We start from the raw sequence: 19,320 nt of genomic DNA on the forward strand, positions 1-19,320 counted from the left end.
CGGCGATCGTCTCTTCCTTTTTATACTCCCTTGCCTCCTTTCGGGAACATTCTCCAGCCGTCCAGAGAAGTCTCGTTTTCTTTGAACGGTTTAATTGCTTTCCCGGAACGCAGGTACGACACACACGTTTACAGATACGGCGCACATAAAGAAAAGCGCCCGCGGCTAGTCGGCGAATCGATAAACCGCTCACACACACGTATGCCCGATCGCACACAATCACGCTCGTGGTCGCTACAATACGATAGTTGCCTTCCCAAGCATGACTCCCTTAGATATGAAAGTCTAGAGGTTTAGATCACTGCTTGCCGTTATCCATGTTTTTCTATGGTTTCCTTGAATGACTTAAATTAACAGTAATATTCCACAGAAAATCTTTCACTCTTTTCTGTCTTCATTTCGCCCATCTCATGTTTCTCATTTCATTGAAGCTAAAGCGAAATATGATTTTCACAAATTGTTTATTGTTACGACTTAAGTACTTAAGAGCGTCTTACTCGTGTGGTGCAGCATGGCCTACAGATTTAAACAATTGCTTGACATTCAGGAGGACAGCGGTTCTTTTCCGAGTCTCCCTGCCGTTGTCCAAGATTTTCTGTGGTTTCCTCGGATGACATAGACTAATGCTGGGTCAGTAATACTCAGAATACACAGAAAATCTTTCACTCCTTTTTGTCTTCCGTTTGCCCATTTTATATTTCTTATCCCCGCCACTACCCACCCAATCCAACGATTTCTAAGAGGGGGCTGAATTGGGCCTTCCGCTTTACCCTCCGGCGTAATCCGGAGGGACTACTCGCTCACCAGTATAGTAGCTGATGGGAATGAAACAACCAAAACATTGTCGTTTCGGGCTATGGGTATTTGGGTATGCTAAAAAATTGTTTAAAGACCTCGGGAAGAATGTAAGTCACCCCCCCTCCTCACAGCTTCGTTTATAGTGGTAATTTATATCCGGGAGAAAATGCCATACCTTCCTCCCTTGGTGAGTAATAGATACACTATTAAAATTAATTTGCTTATACGATCAGACCGCAAAAACAATTTTAATCGTCACTGTTTCCATTTTTGGTATTTTATGTCGTTTCAACTCAAATTCTTCTTCCAGATTGGACGAGCAAGTGACAAACGAATATACTTTAATGAATCGGTTTTTAATTAAAACAACGACTTTGATGATGGCGTCAGAAAATATTGTCGACGGATAAAGAGGTCTCTCGATGTAAATCAGCGCAATGCCGGCGGAAATATGAGCTTGACATGGAGTGCGACCAAACAAAATTATTCAGACACTCGAAATGAGAACTGCAATGCTTGTCAGCCAACGTTGCCAACTCATAAAAATTAATCATACTTTAACTTGCATTTTACGTGGTCAAATAAAATAATAAAAAAAGCTCGGCACGTAGGCGATTGATGCTACTGACCTTCAACCTGATTATTTTAAGTCGAGAGAAAATTTAAGCATGCGACTAAAGTTTCAACGGTAACTGTCAATGGCAACTGTCAACGGTAACCGTCAATGACAACCGTCAGTGGCAATTATTGTCAATGGCAACTGTCAATGGTAACCGTCAATGGTAACCGTCAATGGCAAACGTCAATGGTAACCGTCAATGGCAACCGTCAATGGCAACCGTTAATAGCAACCGTCAATAGCAACCGTCAATGGCAACTATCAATAGCAACTGTCAATGGTAACTATCAATGGCAGCCTTCAATGGTAAATATCAATGGCAACTGTCAATTGCAACTGTTAATTATAATCGAGATAAACAACAGCTGCGTTTCCTTAACATGTGTGGTGACAATTACCACCTTGTCCCGTTTATTAAAATGCAAATGGAAAATTATATACAAGAACTACTAAATATTAAGGATTCAAAGTGTAGCATATTATTTCTTCTCCCTGCAACTACTAAGCATATGAAATTGGGAAGAAAATCATCATAAGATCGTCAATTCTAGAACTCGTTGTACATACACCTCCACTCCACAATCATCGTCACAATCTTGTGTGTGTCTCATACTATTGTCGCATCTTACTCAACAGGTCAGCATCAATGGTGTAAAAAAATACCGGTTCATCAATCCGTTGCCGCGGACTTACATTTATGATAGCATATTCGTTGTGATATTTTATTTCAACTTTATTTTTTTTTTTAATATAATTCAAGCTTAATTTTGAGCTGCACGAAAGTTTCAGTCTTCTCTCTAGTATTTTGAGTTACTATTCAATTAGTAACAACAGACGAAAACTTTGATGAAGTGAAGAAAATAGTATTGACCAAGCGTCGAATCACCGTTAGATAAGTTGGTCAGGACCTAAACATATATCGATTGGCTTCTGCCACTGGATTATTAGCAATGATTTGGGCATGAGACGAGTCGCGATATTCGTACCAAAATTACTCAATTTTGACCAAAAACAGCATCGCAATAACATTGCTAAAGAGCCGTTCAACACCTGAACTGAACTTTATCTGCGACGAACCAAATTTGCTTCAAATGGTCAATCATCCCAATAGAAGCTGCCGCACGAGCCAAGACCGAAAAATGAGCGCCAAGTTAGGTCAAATGTGAAGTTTTTGCTTACAATTTTCTTCGATTGCAGGGGCATGGTGCATCATGAGTTCTTGGTGCAGGGTAGAACGGTCAATAAGGAATATTATCTGCAAGTTATGTGCAATTTGCGAGAAGCAATCCGCCAGAAACGCCCGGATTTGTGGAACAACAACAATTGGATTTTGCACCGTGATAACGCCCCTGCTCATACATCGTTGCTTGTGCGCGAATTTTTGGCCAAAAGCAACAACTACTAATGCCACAGCCACTGTATTCTCCAGATCTGGCCCCCTGTGACTTTTTGTTCCCGAAACTGAAGAGGCTCATGAAAGGGAGACGCTACGCTACGATTGAGGAGATAAAGACGACATCGAAAAAGGAACTAAACAAGATCACAAAAACTGATTTTTTGAAGTACTTCGAGGATTAGAAAAAACGTTGGCACATGTGTATAATATCTGGCGGGGATTACTGTGAAGGGGACAAAATAGAAATTCATAAATAAATAAATAATTTTTGAAAAAACACAAAATTCGCAATAGTTTTTGAATAGACCTCATATTAAAGTTTCACTCTACAATTATTGTACTAAAACATTAAAAAGCATAACAGTTTTATTTCTTTAATAATAATCTTTGAACTTAAAAAAAGTTACATTATCGCACTGGTGTGGTACCAATAAAACAACAAGCAAAAACCTGGCAACATAGAACGGCGAAGTCCTTTAATTTTATCCTGGTAAAGAGCCCTTACGAATAGCGACGACCACCAGGACACAGCAACAACTATTACCGGAACAATTTCAGTCTGTTAACATTGCTGCAGCTGTCATTGTTTAGCTTGATTGAATTTTTAATTTAAATCGTCAGATATATCACAATCATTACAAAGTATCACGATTTCTGCCAGTGCTTCATTTACACTTTTTCATTTAAAAATTTTAAATTGAATTTGAAACACTATCGTTATATGTTTTAATAAAATTGCTCAAAGTTTGTCAGAATAAAGAAAGCTCTTTTTAAAAATGTGTTTGCTTTGGGGGTCTCTGCCTCTGTGTGTATTTAATTTCAAATCAGCTCTTTAATACTTGCAATAATATGATAGTAGAAATCACGTTTATGGTCGAAATTCAACCAATTTGCTTTCAAATCAAGTAATATCTATCTGTAGGTACATTTAAGAAACATTATAGGGGTTAATATTTAATAATAAGGTGAAAATTCATTCAATTTTTATCCACTACAAATTACCGCAAATTAATGAGGAAAATTGTTGCTACTGTAACACCCTCGTAGGGAATCTAGTCCATATGCCTTTTGACTGTACGTATCAATCCTGTGACCCCTAAACTCCAGGAGGTTACAGCATCAACACCAACGAAACGTACTGGTAGGTGTGATAGCAGCAACATTTTTTCCTCATGAAGTAATTTGTAAAATAGCTATAAATACTAAATGTGTAAATGTGGTGGTGAAATTACAGAAATCTCCTCATTTTTTGCCGCACTACCTACTAATTTATTTAATTAATTACTTGTTGATACCCCTATAATAAACAAGCAAGAGTATTACATTAAAGATTGTATAGAAAATATCTAATTTGCGAAATCCTACAATCGGGACGGTAAACGCCATCTGTAGTACAATGCTACATTTAATGGAATTCGGCGACGAGCTGATGAGATCCAACAAGATCGAAATCGCGATCCGCGCTTTACAGTCTAGTCAGAATACTGACTATCATGAACTTCTTTGATTGTTGATTGTGAATGCGTTGTCCAAAAAAATTCTACATTTCGTATTCGAGATGAAGAAACATATTTTACGTATAACGGTTATATTTCTAAATCGCTGATCGTACATTATTAATAGTCATTTTTAGAAAGATATAAAACTGAGAAAATATAAATTATGGATTAGTGTACAGTGGATTAAAATGCGAAGGGAGAGCCTTTAACACCATGAATCATTCATAGGAAACCTGTCATAGATTGATACTGATACCAATTAGCGAGCAATGTCGTCTCGCTGCTTCTGTTTACTAAAAAGTACCTACATTTAGAAAATCAATTATTTAGCTTTTACCATCATTCAACGAGGGAACGTCCTTCAGGAAACGCCTTCGTAAATTGAGATACAATTTGGTTAATTACCTTAAAATTTCAAACTTTAGCTTTCTTATTTTCTACCTTGCAAAATTTTATTATTTTATGTTGTGACAGTTCCTAACCGATTAAGAAGTCATTATACTAATGCTTTCGCACTTAAAACAAATAAATATTTAAAAAAATTAGACGATTCTTTTTGCTTTTGATGTGTAACATTTTACTGACAATATGACGGAAATGACAACTGAGTAAGGACAGAGAAGCGCGCGCTATTTAAACAAAAGCTACGGTTGACGCTTGAAAAGACACAAAACGAAGAAAGAGTAGGAAGATACGGCTGAAAACCATTCATTAACAGTTAGCATAATACACAATTTCAGACCAAAGGGATTTGTATTTTTAAGGGATGTTTAGGAATATTTTTCTTTAATTTTGAATTTCACATATTCTAACCATTCAATCAGTAAACAATCAGAGCAAACTATAGCAGAACAGAAGAAAAATTAACTCATAAAGACATTCTGAAACATGCAGGACAAGAGGTTACAGATGGGGAAAGTCCCAGAAGATTATAAAAGAAACGTGGTAGCAATCATGCCCAAAAAGAGAAGGGCGGATAAGTGGCAGACGTTTAGAACAATTACCTGAACTTCCCATGCGTCAAAAATCATAACTAGAATTGTACAGAGGAGGATGGAAAAAAGGGCGGAAGAACTATTAGGGGAAGATCAATTTGGGTTTAAAAGAAATAGAGGAATGCCGGAGGCCATTCTAGCTTTACGGGTAACAATAGAAATAGCGCATACGTAGAATTTGAAAATTTAGAAAAAGCTTTTACCAATGTTAAATGGGACAAGATGTTAAATATATTTAAAAATGTAGGGATGAGTTACAGAGGTAGAAGAGTGATACTTAGTTTGTATAAAGAGCAAGAGGAAGTTATAGAGCTAAGGCTGCAACGTAGAGAAATAAATATTAGGAAGGGAGTCAGACAGGGATGCAAACTGTAACCGCTACTTTTTAATTTATACATCGAAGACGTGATCAACATCATTAAAGACAGTACTACTGTAGGGATAGATATACAGAGGCAAACGATTAGTATGCTTAGATTTGCAGATATAACAGTATTAACATCTAGCAGGGAGGAGCTGGAGATAGCTTTAAATAAAATGGAAGCGGCACTGACAAAACAGTATTGTATGAAAAATACTGGTATGCAAGGGAAGAAAACGTAGCGAAAGAGCGAATGTAAAGATAGAAGACGAAAGATTAGAAGAAGTAGCTGATTTTAGGTAGTTAGAAAGTCAGATAAGTCAGGACGGAAGGAGTAGTAGGGATATTAGGCAGAAGATAGTGCAGGGTCGAGTCGCCTTCAATAAAAAGAAATCACTTTTATGCTCGCGAACGATTAATTTAGAAATTCGAAAGCGATTGTTAAAGGTGTATGTTTGAAGCGCGGCGCTGTACGGGTGCGAAACATGGACGGTGAGCGCGGCGGAAAAGGAAAGGTTAGAAGCGTTCGAAATGTGGCGTTACAGGCGTCACATGATGAGGATACTGTAGATAGAGAAGGTCAGAAATGAAGAGATATTAGAAAGAATAGGAGAAGAGAGGTCTCTGTGGAAGTCAATAAGAAAGAGGCGAGATAAGTTGGTAGGACACCTTCTCAGGCATGAAGGTCAAGTCAGAGACATATTAGAGGCAGAAACAGGAGTAGATGTGGACCTAGATTAGATTACTGTTCGCAAATAGTTAAAAATGTGGGTTGTTCTAGTTTTAGGGAAATGCTAAGTGTTTTGACTTAAAGGGTGCTGTTGGTAAATTGCGGTTAGCAAAATGGCACCGAACACTTATTTGTTTTCGTAGCTCAATAAAAATTCGGACGCAACAGTAAAAAACTATATTTACAATCTTAACACTAAATAAATACAAAACTGTACAAGATTACTAAATGAAAATTAGAAGTTGCTTGAATAAAATAAAATGTTAATGATAACTGCTGGAATGTGAATCTAAATCTGAATGCTGAATAATGAAATGCTGAATGCTGAATATGAATAATGAATATTGAATGTTAAATGTTGAATGTTGAATAATGAAATGTTGAATACTGATGAATGCCTGTTTTTGGATGAACATGCATATTTATATGCGGGTGAGAATAGTGCACACTATAGCAAAAAGGGTGCAAATCTCCATGACAACAGGGTCATTACTCTAATTCAGGTAAATGTGCAACTACCTTTTGGCAAAACCCAATTACCTGAACGATAGTGTTTAAATATAAATACACTATTACTTATGTACGTTCTACGAAAAGGAATTTGATGAAATTAAATTATAGAAATAAAAAAGTTTAAAATAACTATAACCTACTAAAAATATACACAAGTCTTAACACTAAGATTAGCTCAGGATAAGAAGGAGTGGAGGTGCGTGTCCAACCAGTCTTAAGACTGGCGACCTTATGATGTTGAAAGACATTTTGTTTTTCGTCACACTTAATTAATTACCAAAGTAAACTGTACAAGTAGACCGTAGTTTTAAATCAAAAATATAATAACTAGAAACATTATCTTCATACCTTTCTTTGCAGTCAAAAATTAAAAAATTTAAACTGCATTTAAAGCGAGATGCCTGTCAGCTCAATAGTAATAATTGTTTTATCATCGCCCGGAAAATTGCAGCTTTCAAGCATTTGTTACGTGGTACCAAAAACTTTGCAAATAGTTTCAGAAAAAGGAAAATAGCTTCCAGCTCATTCATCAGTTAAAAGACTTATCCTGAGGGATTTTCTTCGGGTTTCTTTTCCATTTGAAAGTTCAATTAATCTGCATTAGCTCCTCGTCTGCAGAGACGTTCTAATATTAGAACCTAATTAGGTTTTCCTTTGTTTTTCGCGACCTGAAGTTAGATCGAATAAACGATCGATTTCTAAACCAATTAAAATAGAAAGATCATGCCGTCTTTTCGGTAACCGAAAACAACGACGACGTACAGATGTCGGAAAATTAAAACTCCGTAATAAATCTCTATTAACTCGTCCACAAAACAACTCGTTTATTTTATCAGAACGTGAACATCAATCATCTAAATTGATACGTCATCAACAAGTAGGCCGCTGCTTCTTCTTGTTTTACTCCGGGAAAAGCCAGAGAAAGAAATTCTCAGTTCGGGTATGTTCACTTCAATTATTTATAGAACGATACAGAGCGAAAAACGATAAAAGAAAAACTCGCTCAATAATCACTACGTCTGTTAAAAAACCGATTAAAGGGACACAAATACAATATTAATTATAATGACTGGTCTTGTACAGCAATTAATCATTATTTGAACGAAAAAAATGTAAAACTATTGCATAATGGAAAAGGTGATTCTACATATGCAGAACAGTTATTAAAGGGAAAACACACTTTTAACGATAATTTTCAAATTTTAANTCCAATATGGTGTTCTACTCAACACAAATGCTCGAATATTGCTCTTTGAAATTTCAAATCCGAATCGCATTACTAACAATTTATTGGCCTGCTTTTCGCCATAAATGATTTGCTAAATTACAAAGCGAATGATTTAGATATTTTAAGCATCGACGCACAAGGAACATTAAAGATTTTCCGACTTGACATTAAATTCCCGTAAAAATGCGGAATTTACGCAAAAAGCGATTTCCAATGAAAAATTGCAATCATTATTCTGCGTATAAACTTAAATTGACTTGAGAAATATAACTTTTCGGTGTTGAATTTGGTTATAAGAAAATTTTATGATAATTTGGACCAAGACTGGTCTAAAGATGCTTTCAGGTAAATAATTACGACTTCTCTTTTCCGAAATAAAATAGTTGAGGCATGAAGGTCTACTTAGAGACATATTAGAGAGAGATACACGAGTTAAAAGGAGTAGAGGTAGATGTAAATAGTTAAGGATGTGGGATGTTGTAGTTTCAGGGAAATGCGAAGATTAGATCAGGATAGGAAGGATTGGACGTGCGTGACCAACCAGTCTTAGGACTGACAACCTTATGATGATCATTAAAATCTAGTAAAACAAACTGAAAATTTTAAATACAAAAAAAATGTTTTGTTCCAAGAAAAGAATAAATAAAGTTATTTCAAATAGTTTAACTAGCAAATCCACCAGAAGTGGTAATTTTTTGTTTTGATCTTGCATATTCGGTCTCGGTTTTAGTCTTGGTCTTGGTCTTACCAGTAGAAAGGTAGTTCTGCATGATTAATACCGCATGACCACGAGCAAGACAAGAATGCAAGATCAAGACCTATTTTGCTTATCACTACCTACCTTGAGAAATATAACACGAATGAGGATCTCATACCACAAGATTATTGTTATTTATAGTTCTATGGTTGATACCTAGCGAGGGTGTAACAATTTTTCTTCATTAATTTGAAGTTATCTGTACTGGTAAAAATTAATTCCGAAAATAATTCACTTTAGTGTATTGAAATTAACCCTACCAAAATGGGGTGTACCAACCGAGCAATTAAAAGTGCAATATCACTTCAACGATTACGGAAACTGTAAACCTACTAAAAATATACACAAGTCTTAACACTAATGATATTTTAATCCTTGCTTAAACTCGGGGTGGTTTTCTTGGTAATTCTAAGAATATGATGAGCTCTGGAATTATCTAGATTTTAGTTTAAAATCCTCTTGAAATTGATTCAGTCTATTGTAAATGTTTTCCATTAGGGAATAACTACACAGGACTTATTTTTGTGTTTGTTGACAGTCTGAAGAAAGAGCTGGTAAATCAGAAAGTTCGAAGGTGAAGCTTCGACCTATGGCTCGGTCAACTGACGCAAGTGTAGACGGTCTAAGAGCAGCCGATTCTAGTCCTAGTATATTGCCAGGGGCTCCAGAGAACGAGGAGGATCTTGGATTATATAACGTGCCTTACAGTAGAGGCTGCTGGATTTTTATTAACGATCGTGAGGAACTCAACACGTGGACCAAGCATGAAGTGCCTACTCCAGGTAGGTGATAAAACTATATTTACATATGTGTACTGCAAATACTACTTGGGTGGTTCATATCGGATGTATCTCATGATAAATATCGATCGGGTGCGACGGTCGAAGGTTGCCTCTTGCTAGATCACAAGTAAATGTAAATCACTGCATAGTATAAAACAAAGTCGCTTTCCCGTTGTCTGTCCCTATGTATACTTAAATCTTTAAAACTACACAACGGATTTTGATGCGTTTTTTTTTTAAAGATAGAGTGATTCAAGAGGAAGGTTTATATGTATAATACATGCATAATATGGTAGGGAAACACTGATAATTTTAGAGGTTTCTAATGTAATGTCGTAAATAAACACATTTTTTGCGCTTACATTGCAAACGCTGGCTGAACCCTACGAGATAGATCAAAATAATGTACCACAATATTGTACATATTAAAAGGGTCTACAATAAAGTCCGCGATGGTGTATGTCTATCTCTTAGGGATAACCCACAATAACCATTTTTATCCTTTACTTTTTAATAGAAATAATGACTTAATTACGAAGCGATTTTAAGCAATAAAGCATTAATCCTTATCCAATTAAGTACTTTTAAATACATTGTGCATTTAATATAGATCAATATGGTCCTTTAGAGCATGTAATTTAAATGAATATTTTCGAAGATATTACAGATTTAAAATGCAGGGACATAGCGGTTGCGGCGGTACCGGCCGGGAGGCCGGTTTGTATTGTCTAATGACAAAAGAACTGTGAATGTTGTATATAAAGACATTCTGTAGTATATTTAGTATGTTCAGGGGGTATCTTTTGAAAATTTCCACTTTTCGATAATAATGTAAACAAAACAAAAATATATTTAGTATCAGCATTGCACCCGTGCGAAGCTGGGGCGGGTCACTAGTGAATATATAAAGGATAAATATTGGGTGATTGAATAATATCGATGCGTTCTGCCTGACGCTGGGATCGTTTGAGTTTTGTTGTACGTCGTTAATTTAATTGGAATTTTCTGAAAAAAGACATTAGATTTCCAATATGGTGTTCTACTCAACACAAATGCTCGAATATTGCTCTTTGAAATTTCAAATCCGAATCGCATTACTAACAATTTATTGGCCTGCTTTTCGCCATAAATGATTTGCTAAATTACAAAGCGAATGATTTAGATATTTTAAGCATCGACGCACAAGGAACATTAAAGATTTTCCGACTTGACATTAAATTCCCGTAAAAATGCGGAATTTACGCAAAAAGCGATTTCCAATGAAAAATTGCAATCATTATTCTGCGTATAAACTTAAATTGACTTGAGAAATATAACTTTTCGGTGTTGAATTTGGTTATAAGAAAATTTTATGATAATTTGGACCAAGACTGGTCTAAAGATGCTTTCAGGTAAATAATTACGACTTCTCTTTTCCGAAATAAAATAGTTGAGGCATGAAGGTCTACTTAGAGACATATTAGAGAGAGATACACGAGTTAAAAGGAGTAGAGGTAGATGTAAATAGTTAAGGATGTGGGATGTTGTAGTTTCAGGGAAATGCGAAGATTAGATCAGGATAGGAAGGATTGGACGTGCGTGACCAACCAGTCTTAGGACTGACAACCTTATGATGATCATTAAAATCTAGTAAAACAAACTGAAAATTTTAAATACAAAAAAAATGTTTTGTTCCAAGAAAAGAATAAATAAAGTTATTTCAAATAGTTTAACTAGCAAATCCACCAGAAGTGGTAATTTTTTGTTTTGATCTTGCATATTCGGTCTCGGTTTTAGTCTTGGTCTTGGTCTTACCAGTAGAAAGGTAGTTCTGCATGATTAATACCGCATGACCACGAGCAAGACAAGAATGCAAGATCAAGACCTATTTTGCTTATCACTACCTACCTTGAGAAATATAACACGAATGAGGATCTCATACCACAAGATTATTGTTATTTATAGTTCTATGGTTGATACCTAGCGAGGGTGTAACAATTTTTCTTCATTAATTTGAAGTTATCTGTACTGGTAAAAATTAATTCCGAAAATAATTCACTTTAGTGTATTGAAATTAACCCTACCAAAATGGGGTGTACCAACCGAGCAATTAAAAGTGCAATATCACTTCAACGATTACGGAAACTGTAAAAACAGTGAAAGCACCGCGAGTGTTTCCACTTCGTGATGTAGAAAGCTCCAAACTGGTTCGTATTATTAATTGAAAATTTATTGGTTTACTTTCCAATTAGTTCGGGTTTGGAATGCTTTTAGCCAATGCGATGATGGCAGAACTTTTAGTTAGTTTCGATTGATGATGGAGGCGTTGTTACGCGTATCGTAGCTTTGTACACTTCAAACACGTACATATAACTTACACAAGGCTACGAAGAGGTTGTTTGTTTTAAGAATAGTGGTAACAACCCCTTTTACCTCGGCTTAACGTTGTGCCGTCTTCAGTTTTGTAGTCGTTCAAAAGAAACCGGCTCAGTTGCTTTTTAATTATTGTCACGAAACGTCTCGTCATTGGAATTGGACAAGTTCCAAACTTTTGTTTAAAACTGTTGAAATATCTCGATATACGGAAGGTAATATTTAAGCTGTACACTTACGAGGAAAAGCAAAATTTGTACTTTTATTACTAGAAGTATAGATCGAATTAGTCATTTTTGATCAAATTTACTATGATCTAGTTCCTACCACTGACCACCACTATAGTCACTACTCCATACGAGCTCTCATGTACCTGCCCACCTATAGTCTCTATTATGGTTCCAACGCCGTCAATCTGACGATTCTTGATAAATATTCGTAATACAGGGTGGTATAACAGAAATAGGTTCCGAGTTTTGGATGGTGTAAGCTAGATGCAATAAACAATTGCACGGTGGTAAACTAGATGCAATAAACAATAAGTAGTAAACAGCAGTATGGTTAAGGGCAAAATGTTTTTCAAGAAATTCAATGATTTACAATCCGAAGCCGGTCCTGTGCGTGAATTGACAACACAGGTGTCCACCGAATAGCGTAGCATGATATATAAAGTCTACAGCTAGATAGATTCCGAACCATCGACACATTCGCGGCTGAAAATCAGTTTCAAGGCTTGCGCTCGCTGCAAATGATAAGGATGCAGCAATTGCTCTTTTAAAATTTGCCGCACTGTTATATGAGAGGAGCCAACGTTCTCTGCTATTTCGCGTGTGTTATTTTGGAGATTGTCTTTTATATATTGGAGTATTTCGTCCCTACAGGGACTCTATGGTTCAAACTCGTATCATGTATCACATCACATTATTGCAACAACAACTGTTATATAGTGACAGATCTGTACTAATGATTGATGTTGTATTGCTGAATTACTTTATTGAACTGCTCTTATGCCTGTAATCACCAGCTGATTTAGTGTAGCGTCGCGGACCGTATTTCCTTACCAGGGCCGGAATTGAATTTTTCTATATTTTCAATTACGTTTTTCTCAAAACTGAGGAATTTTTGGACATACAATTGTTTACTTAATTTTTATGGTTTGTTGTACTCTAACACCTCTTGCAAGCTCTGCATTTATTCCTGTTTCATCCTATATTTTCTTCGGGTGGACGATATTGTGTATGATTCTCCATGTTGAATTAAATACACGTATGTACATTTAACTTACAATTAATTTCAACAGTTATTTATAGAGAAATCCTTTTGATAGTTCCATTAAATTTGAAATTGTTCTGCGTCCCGTTTAGTTATTTATTGAGTTAGCTTGAACGCAGTATTAAAATAATTCATTGGAAAGCCATGGAGACCGATATAGTTGAATTTTAAAATCAATAATAGGCACTAAAAACTATATTGGATCTCTAAATTACGGTTTTAATTTCATTAAAATGCGTATCGTAGAAATGAAATTACTGGAATGGTAGCATGTAAGCGAGACATAGCATGAACCCTTGCGATTTAATCGAATAATGTAATAATAGTATTAATCGGCTCAACCAATCCAATGTGTTTACACAATTACAATGTTCATAAACTTCCATTAGGTATTGTCACCTAAATCGGTTATACACATGCTCATCTGATTTAATAATATCTATGTACGTTCCTATTTATTCAGGCCTCTAGCGATGTATTGTGCTTTGGGGGGAGGTGGTGTGCTACTGATTAGTCAACTATTGTACTTTAATTTTCCTACTAAAGCTTTGTATATACACATACATACACGTACACAAACCCATTCGTACAAAGAATACTGATCACCTCTGTGGGCATGCAAGGGGTGGAAAGTGAACTATCTTTTGTGACGTAATATTTATTAGGGAGACTGCTGAAAGTGTGATTTAGAGTGGCGAATGGGGGGGAGGGGTCCAAAAACGGTGAAATTTTGAGTTAGAAGCTTTCAAAATGTGGTGTTATAGGCGAATGATGAGGATAACGTGGGTAGAAAAGGTTAGAAATGAAGTGGTATTAGAATGGATAGGAGAACAAAGGACTCTACGGAAGTCAATAAAAAATAGGCGAGATAGGTTGGCAGGACACCTTCTCAGACATGAAGGTCTAGTCAGAGACATATTAGAGGCAGAAACAGGAGCTATGAGGGTTAGAGGTAGACCTAGGTTTAATTACTGTTCGCAAATAGTTAAGGATGTGGGATGCTCTAGTTTTAGGAAAATGCGAAGATTAGCTCAGGATAGGAAAAAGTGGAGGTACGTGTCCAACCAGTCTTAGGACTGACGACCTTATGATTGATGATTGATTGAAGTAGGTAGTTGTGCAAAAATATGAATGAATAAAAAAATAAAAGAAGTATCTAATCCAAAATAGATTAATAGGTATTATTAGCTTACCCCTTCCCGAATTGGCCTGTGTTTAAGTTTCATCCATAAATTTACCATATTGTTTAGGACAAGAGCATTTTAGAATTTGCTTAACAGTGTCTCATTGGAAATGGATAATCTAAAACGTTGGATCGATATTGGTTTCTGGGTTCAGTGTCATGGTCCATAGAATTTTGAAGTTCCAAATTGATATCAGCACCTGCTAAATCACCACTTATCGTACCTTTAGCAAGGAACTACGAAATTCTATCAATTACGACAAAACAATATCGAAAACTATAAGATATTGTGGTGTGCTAATATGCCTATAATCCAAAATTAGTAGAAAACGATCCGAAAAAATTCACTTATTAGATGAACCCAAAGCTAAAGAAACCATGGATTCCATTTCCGTCTCTAATTACAATGTGTAAAACATCAGAAACAAAATGGGGTTGTAAATATTTCGATATAAAACGATTGATCTTGACTTTACATCAATAAAATTATTTGCAACCCTATTTTGGCTTTGATCCTTCACGCTAAACAAACATCAGTCTTTTTTCCAATTAACCTAGAAAAACTCCAATATTNTTATTGCAATGAGTCACTACGAAGCTTATCTACTTTTCAGTGTTAGTCCGGCAGATTCCCCAACATCCAAGAGGAGACTGAGTCATTCGAAAACAAGTCCTGAGACAACTCGTTTAAAAGCGTTGAGTGCTGAATCGTTGCGGTCTGTTAGTCCAGGTAAATTGACCCAAATTTATTTAAGTGTCCACTCTTTCCTATCCTGAGTAAATCTTCGCATCTTCCAGAAAATAGGACATCCCATATCCTTAACTATTTGTGAACAGTAATCTCCTAATGACTCCTGTTTCTGCTTCCAATATGTCTCTAACTAGCCCTTCATGCTTTAGAAGGTACCGTATCAATCTATCTCGCCTATTTCCTATTGACTTCCATATCGCCCTCTATTTTCCTATTCTTGCTAATTCCTCCTCATTTCTGACCTTTCCAATCCACAGTCTCATTATCATTCGCTTTCTAACGCTTCTAACCTTTTCTTTTCTGCCGCGTCTTCTTTGATTAAATGTGTTGTACTGCCCCCTAAATCTTGTTATATTATTTGATGTAAGCCTCTTACCCTTACGCAAATAAAATCAATGTGCGAAAACGCTATTAATGCAGACTAAGGTTTTGTTATCTTCGAATAGGTAGTGATAGCGTTTTCTACAGCGATCCCAGCAGTCAGGCTGCGACTTCAGAACACCAGGTTCACTGTTTGCACTGCGGTAAGGAAGTCGACATTGTAACTACAGATGATCCAGATAGACGATCGTCTCGGAGTGGCAGTCAAGCGGATATAGTTCAACCGCCTGCGGGATTTGCCGATTCCCCGAGGTCGAAGCACGTGTCTGGAAAATTGTATAAGAAATTTGAGAAGAGGTTTCGATCGGAGGAACGACAAGCAGAGAGAAGACATCATCGCCATCGATTCGACGCAAGGGCAAAGGTAAGAGGATGTGAATTACGTCTTTATGTTTGTTTTTTTCATGAATTTAAGTCGGAAAAATTTCAAGAAGATGAAAGGCGAAACAATTTTCCAAATTAAAGTGTAAACGAGGAAGTATTCACATGGTTGCGCTTTAAGTGATTTTATTTTTTATAAAGCAACATATTCAGCCGACAAATAATATTTAACTAAGTGACATGTGTAAAATTCGAAGCATTTGAAAAAAAGCATGCAGATTGAAATTCAAACAGACTCCTCATTTCAAACCAAAAAAAATCCTGATTGCACTCAAATCGAATGATATAAGAGTTAAATAAATTTATTCTTTGTCAAGTCACAGGGGGGCTACTCTGGGAAACATAGTGGCTGCGGCATTTTTAGTGTGAATGTTTTAAGCCAAAAATTCGCGCACAAGCAACGATGTGTTAGCAGATTATGATATGGCCGGCATTAAGCGCACATTCCCCTTTAGAAAAACTCCTTTTTCGATGATGTTGTTTATATTTGGTGGTTGATATTATAGGGATTCAATTGTATTTTAAGCACATTCTGATTGCCTGTTCGTTTCCTTTGACAACGTGGACTATTTCCTCACTTTCCACTTCGGTTAACTCGGATTACGTTTAATAGTGTTTTTCATTTTGCCGCCTACCGTTCTTTATTGCGGTTTCGAGACTGAAAGAGCCAGTAAATACGTATTTTATCGGCCACCATCCTTTGGGAATCCTCAAGTTGAGATGGCCATTAAGACGGGCAGCGAGGTCTAGCATTAATCGTAGTAAGCCGGGCTGATGGAATTAACGGACTCGAGTATCCAACTTCTGAAAGCCTTTCTATTTGGGTATCTCAGCCGAAAACATGTGGGAGTTTATAGAAACCCTAATCTTTCAATTTTAGCGAATGGTATCGATAAGATTTCTGATTTCGATCATTGATTGAAGAAGCGAATTTAATATATGACTCAATATGTGATGCCTCCATCATGTCATACTGAAAACGTTTTTTTTGTACAAATCTTAAAACTAGCGTCTCCACCATGTCTCGTAAAAAGCGCTTCTTTATTGATTTAGAAATGTAGTTAATTTATTAAAATAAATGTAATATCAATAAGAAAATCCCACGTCAATAGGGGTGAAGGTTATTTATTTTCCATTTACTTAATCTCTGGGATTTTATTAAAAAAAACTAGCTTAAATAGATACGTATAATTAATATATTGGACAGGATTTAGAAAAGTTACTACGATAAATGCTTAATACGAGGCTTATTCTGACTTGATATACAAAAATATTGTTTTCAATTTAAAAAGAATAAAATAATTGACAAATATACTTTCCTGCCTTATAAACATTGGGTTAAATGTAGAAAATAGTAAGGAGCTATCACAGGGTGAATGAAAACGACAAACCCCACCTTATCTTACTAGCTTGTTGTAATTCTTCAATCTGAATCCGAATTCGACTCCACCGATTATTTTTGATTCTGCTATTTAAACGATTGTTAACATACTACGAGCGTAGTAGTAGATGTACTGACTTAAGTAGAAATTCGTGGATATTATATAATTATTTTCCTGTTTATACCCAGCGTTAAATCAAAAGGGGTTAAAAGCTTCCCTTACTTTAACAACTGCGCCTATTTTTTAAACAACAAATAATAACTGTTTTTGACTTTGATTTCACACCATGTAACTGTAGTCAGCAGATAGCTTTTATTTAAATCCGAGACATAACTCGCCCCTGGGAGACTTATCACTGACGTAGGTACCCACCCCCAAGGGAGCGTATCTTTCACGTTCTGACGATTATCACGTTAAACAACATTTAAACCTTTTGACATACTCTTTTATAACTCTACATAATCTAAGATGATGGACATGAACATAATGTCCAATTAGTGTGCTTCTGTACAAGTTGATTCCTAATTATGAGGCAGCTAAACGAATAATAGATATTGACTAACTAATTGACTAATTCCTACAAAAAATTTTGGGTAGAAACAGTCTTTAACTTTTTAAAATTCATTATCATAGCGATTGCCAACCCTAATTCTAGTTGGATATGCGTCTCCACTTTTCCGTATCCTGAGACAATTTTCCCATTTCCCTAAAAGGAGAACATTCTATATCCTTAACTATTTGTGAACAGTAGGGTAATGAAGGTCTACCTCTACTCCTCCTAACTCCTATTTGTGCTTCTAATATGTCTCCAACTAGCTCTTCATCCCTGAGAAGGTGTCCGGTTCGTAGGACATTTTGCCTACTTCTTATTGACTTCCAAAACGTCTTCTGTTCTCCTACTCAATTCACTGTATATTTATCAGGTGAACGGTTTTGAACGCATTTAACCTTTCCCTTATCGACACGCTCACCGTTCTATGTTTCGCATCCGTACAGAGCCGCCAATCGAATTTCTAAATTAATCATTTACTTTTTTTGTTCGATTTTGCGCTGAGGAAATCATTAGCTTTTAATAAATTCTTTGGTTACATTTTATCCTTCAAGTAGGTACCTCTGTTAACTATTTACGCTAAAATCTTTAATGTTCGGCTCGTACTTGTTGAACAATTATTCTTGTTGTTTTTGGCTTACAAATTCTTTAATTAAATTGACGCTCTTCAATGTTGTAAACGCGTTTTAACACTTCTCGCTCTGAACAACAAGGTAGAATCTTGCAAGAAGGAATGGCACTTACCTAGCTAAAAGCTAAATAATTCTGAATTCCTACTACAGTCGCAAGGAACCATTATAAGTGCCTTAATTAAAAGCTGTAACTTCCTTGCTGTTTTTCTCACATCCGTCCCGCCGTTCTGAGTCGCAACAAAATGACGGAAAGCGAGAAAGTCTCACATTAATAATAATAGCAGATGTATTTCAAGGAAAACTTTTTCCGTATGCCATTGTTAAGTAGGTTATGTATAAGTAATAAAAGGCGTAAGATGGGACACATTTATGTGACAAAGAAGAAGTGGACATACCCTTGAATCCCAGTAGCTGAAAGTTTTTTTGGGGGATCTTAAAAGTTAATAGGCAAATAAGATCTGAAGAACATTAGGTGCTTTTATTATTGCAAGTTTTACATGAAAAATTAAGATTACTAATTGTTTTGACTTAAACGGTGCTGTTGGTAAATTGCGGGTAGCAAAATGGCACCGAACACTTATTTGTTTTTGTAGCTCAATAAAAATTCGGACGCAACAGTAAAAAACTATATTTACAATCTTAACACTAAATAAATACAAAACTGTACAAGATTACTAAATGAAAATTAGAAGTTGCTTGAATAAAATAAAATGTTAATGATAACTGCTGGAATGTGAAATGTGAATGCGAATGTGAAT

At 35.9% G+C, this 19,320-nt stretch overlaps 1 protein-coding gene across 1 annotated transcript in view; it reads left to right on the forward strand.

Moving 5' to 3' along the window:
- Positions 1–19,320, forward strand: part of LOC108734776 — a 116,905-nt gene that overhangs the window by 81,724 nt on the left and 15,861 nt on the right. Inside the window, exons 13-14 of the mRNA XM_025981280.1 lie at positions 15,100–15,215; positions 15,683–15,981. Of these exons, the coding sequence (XP_025837065.1) occupies positions 15,100–15,215; positions 15,683–15,981 (415 nt within the window). The remainder of the gene's footprint in view (positions 1–15,099; positions 15,216–15,682; positions 15,982–19,320) is intronic.

This window comes from Agrilus planipennis, unplaced genomic scaffold (assembly GCF_000699045.2).
Source record: "Agrilus planipennis isolate EAB-ADULT unplaced genomic scaffold, Apla_2.0 scaffold5, whole genome shotgun sequence".
NCBI classification, from domain to species: Eukaryota; Metazoa; Arthropoda; class Insecta; order Coleoptera; family Buprestidae; genus Agrilus; species Agrilus planipennis.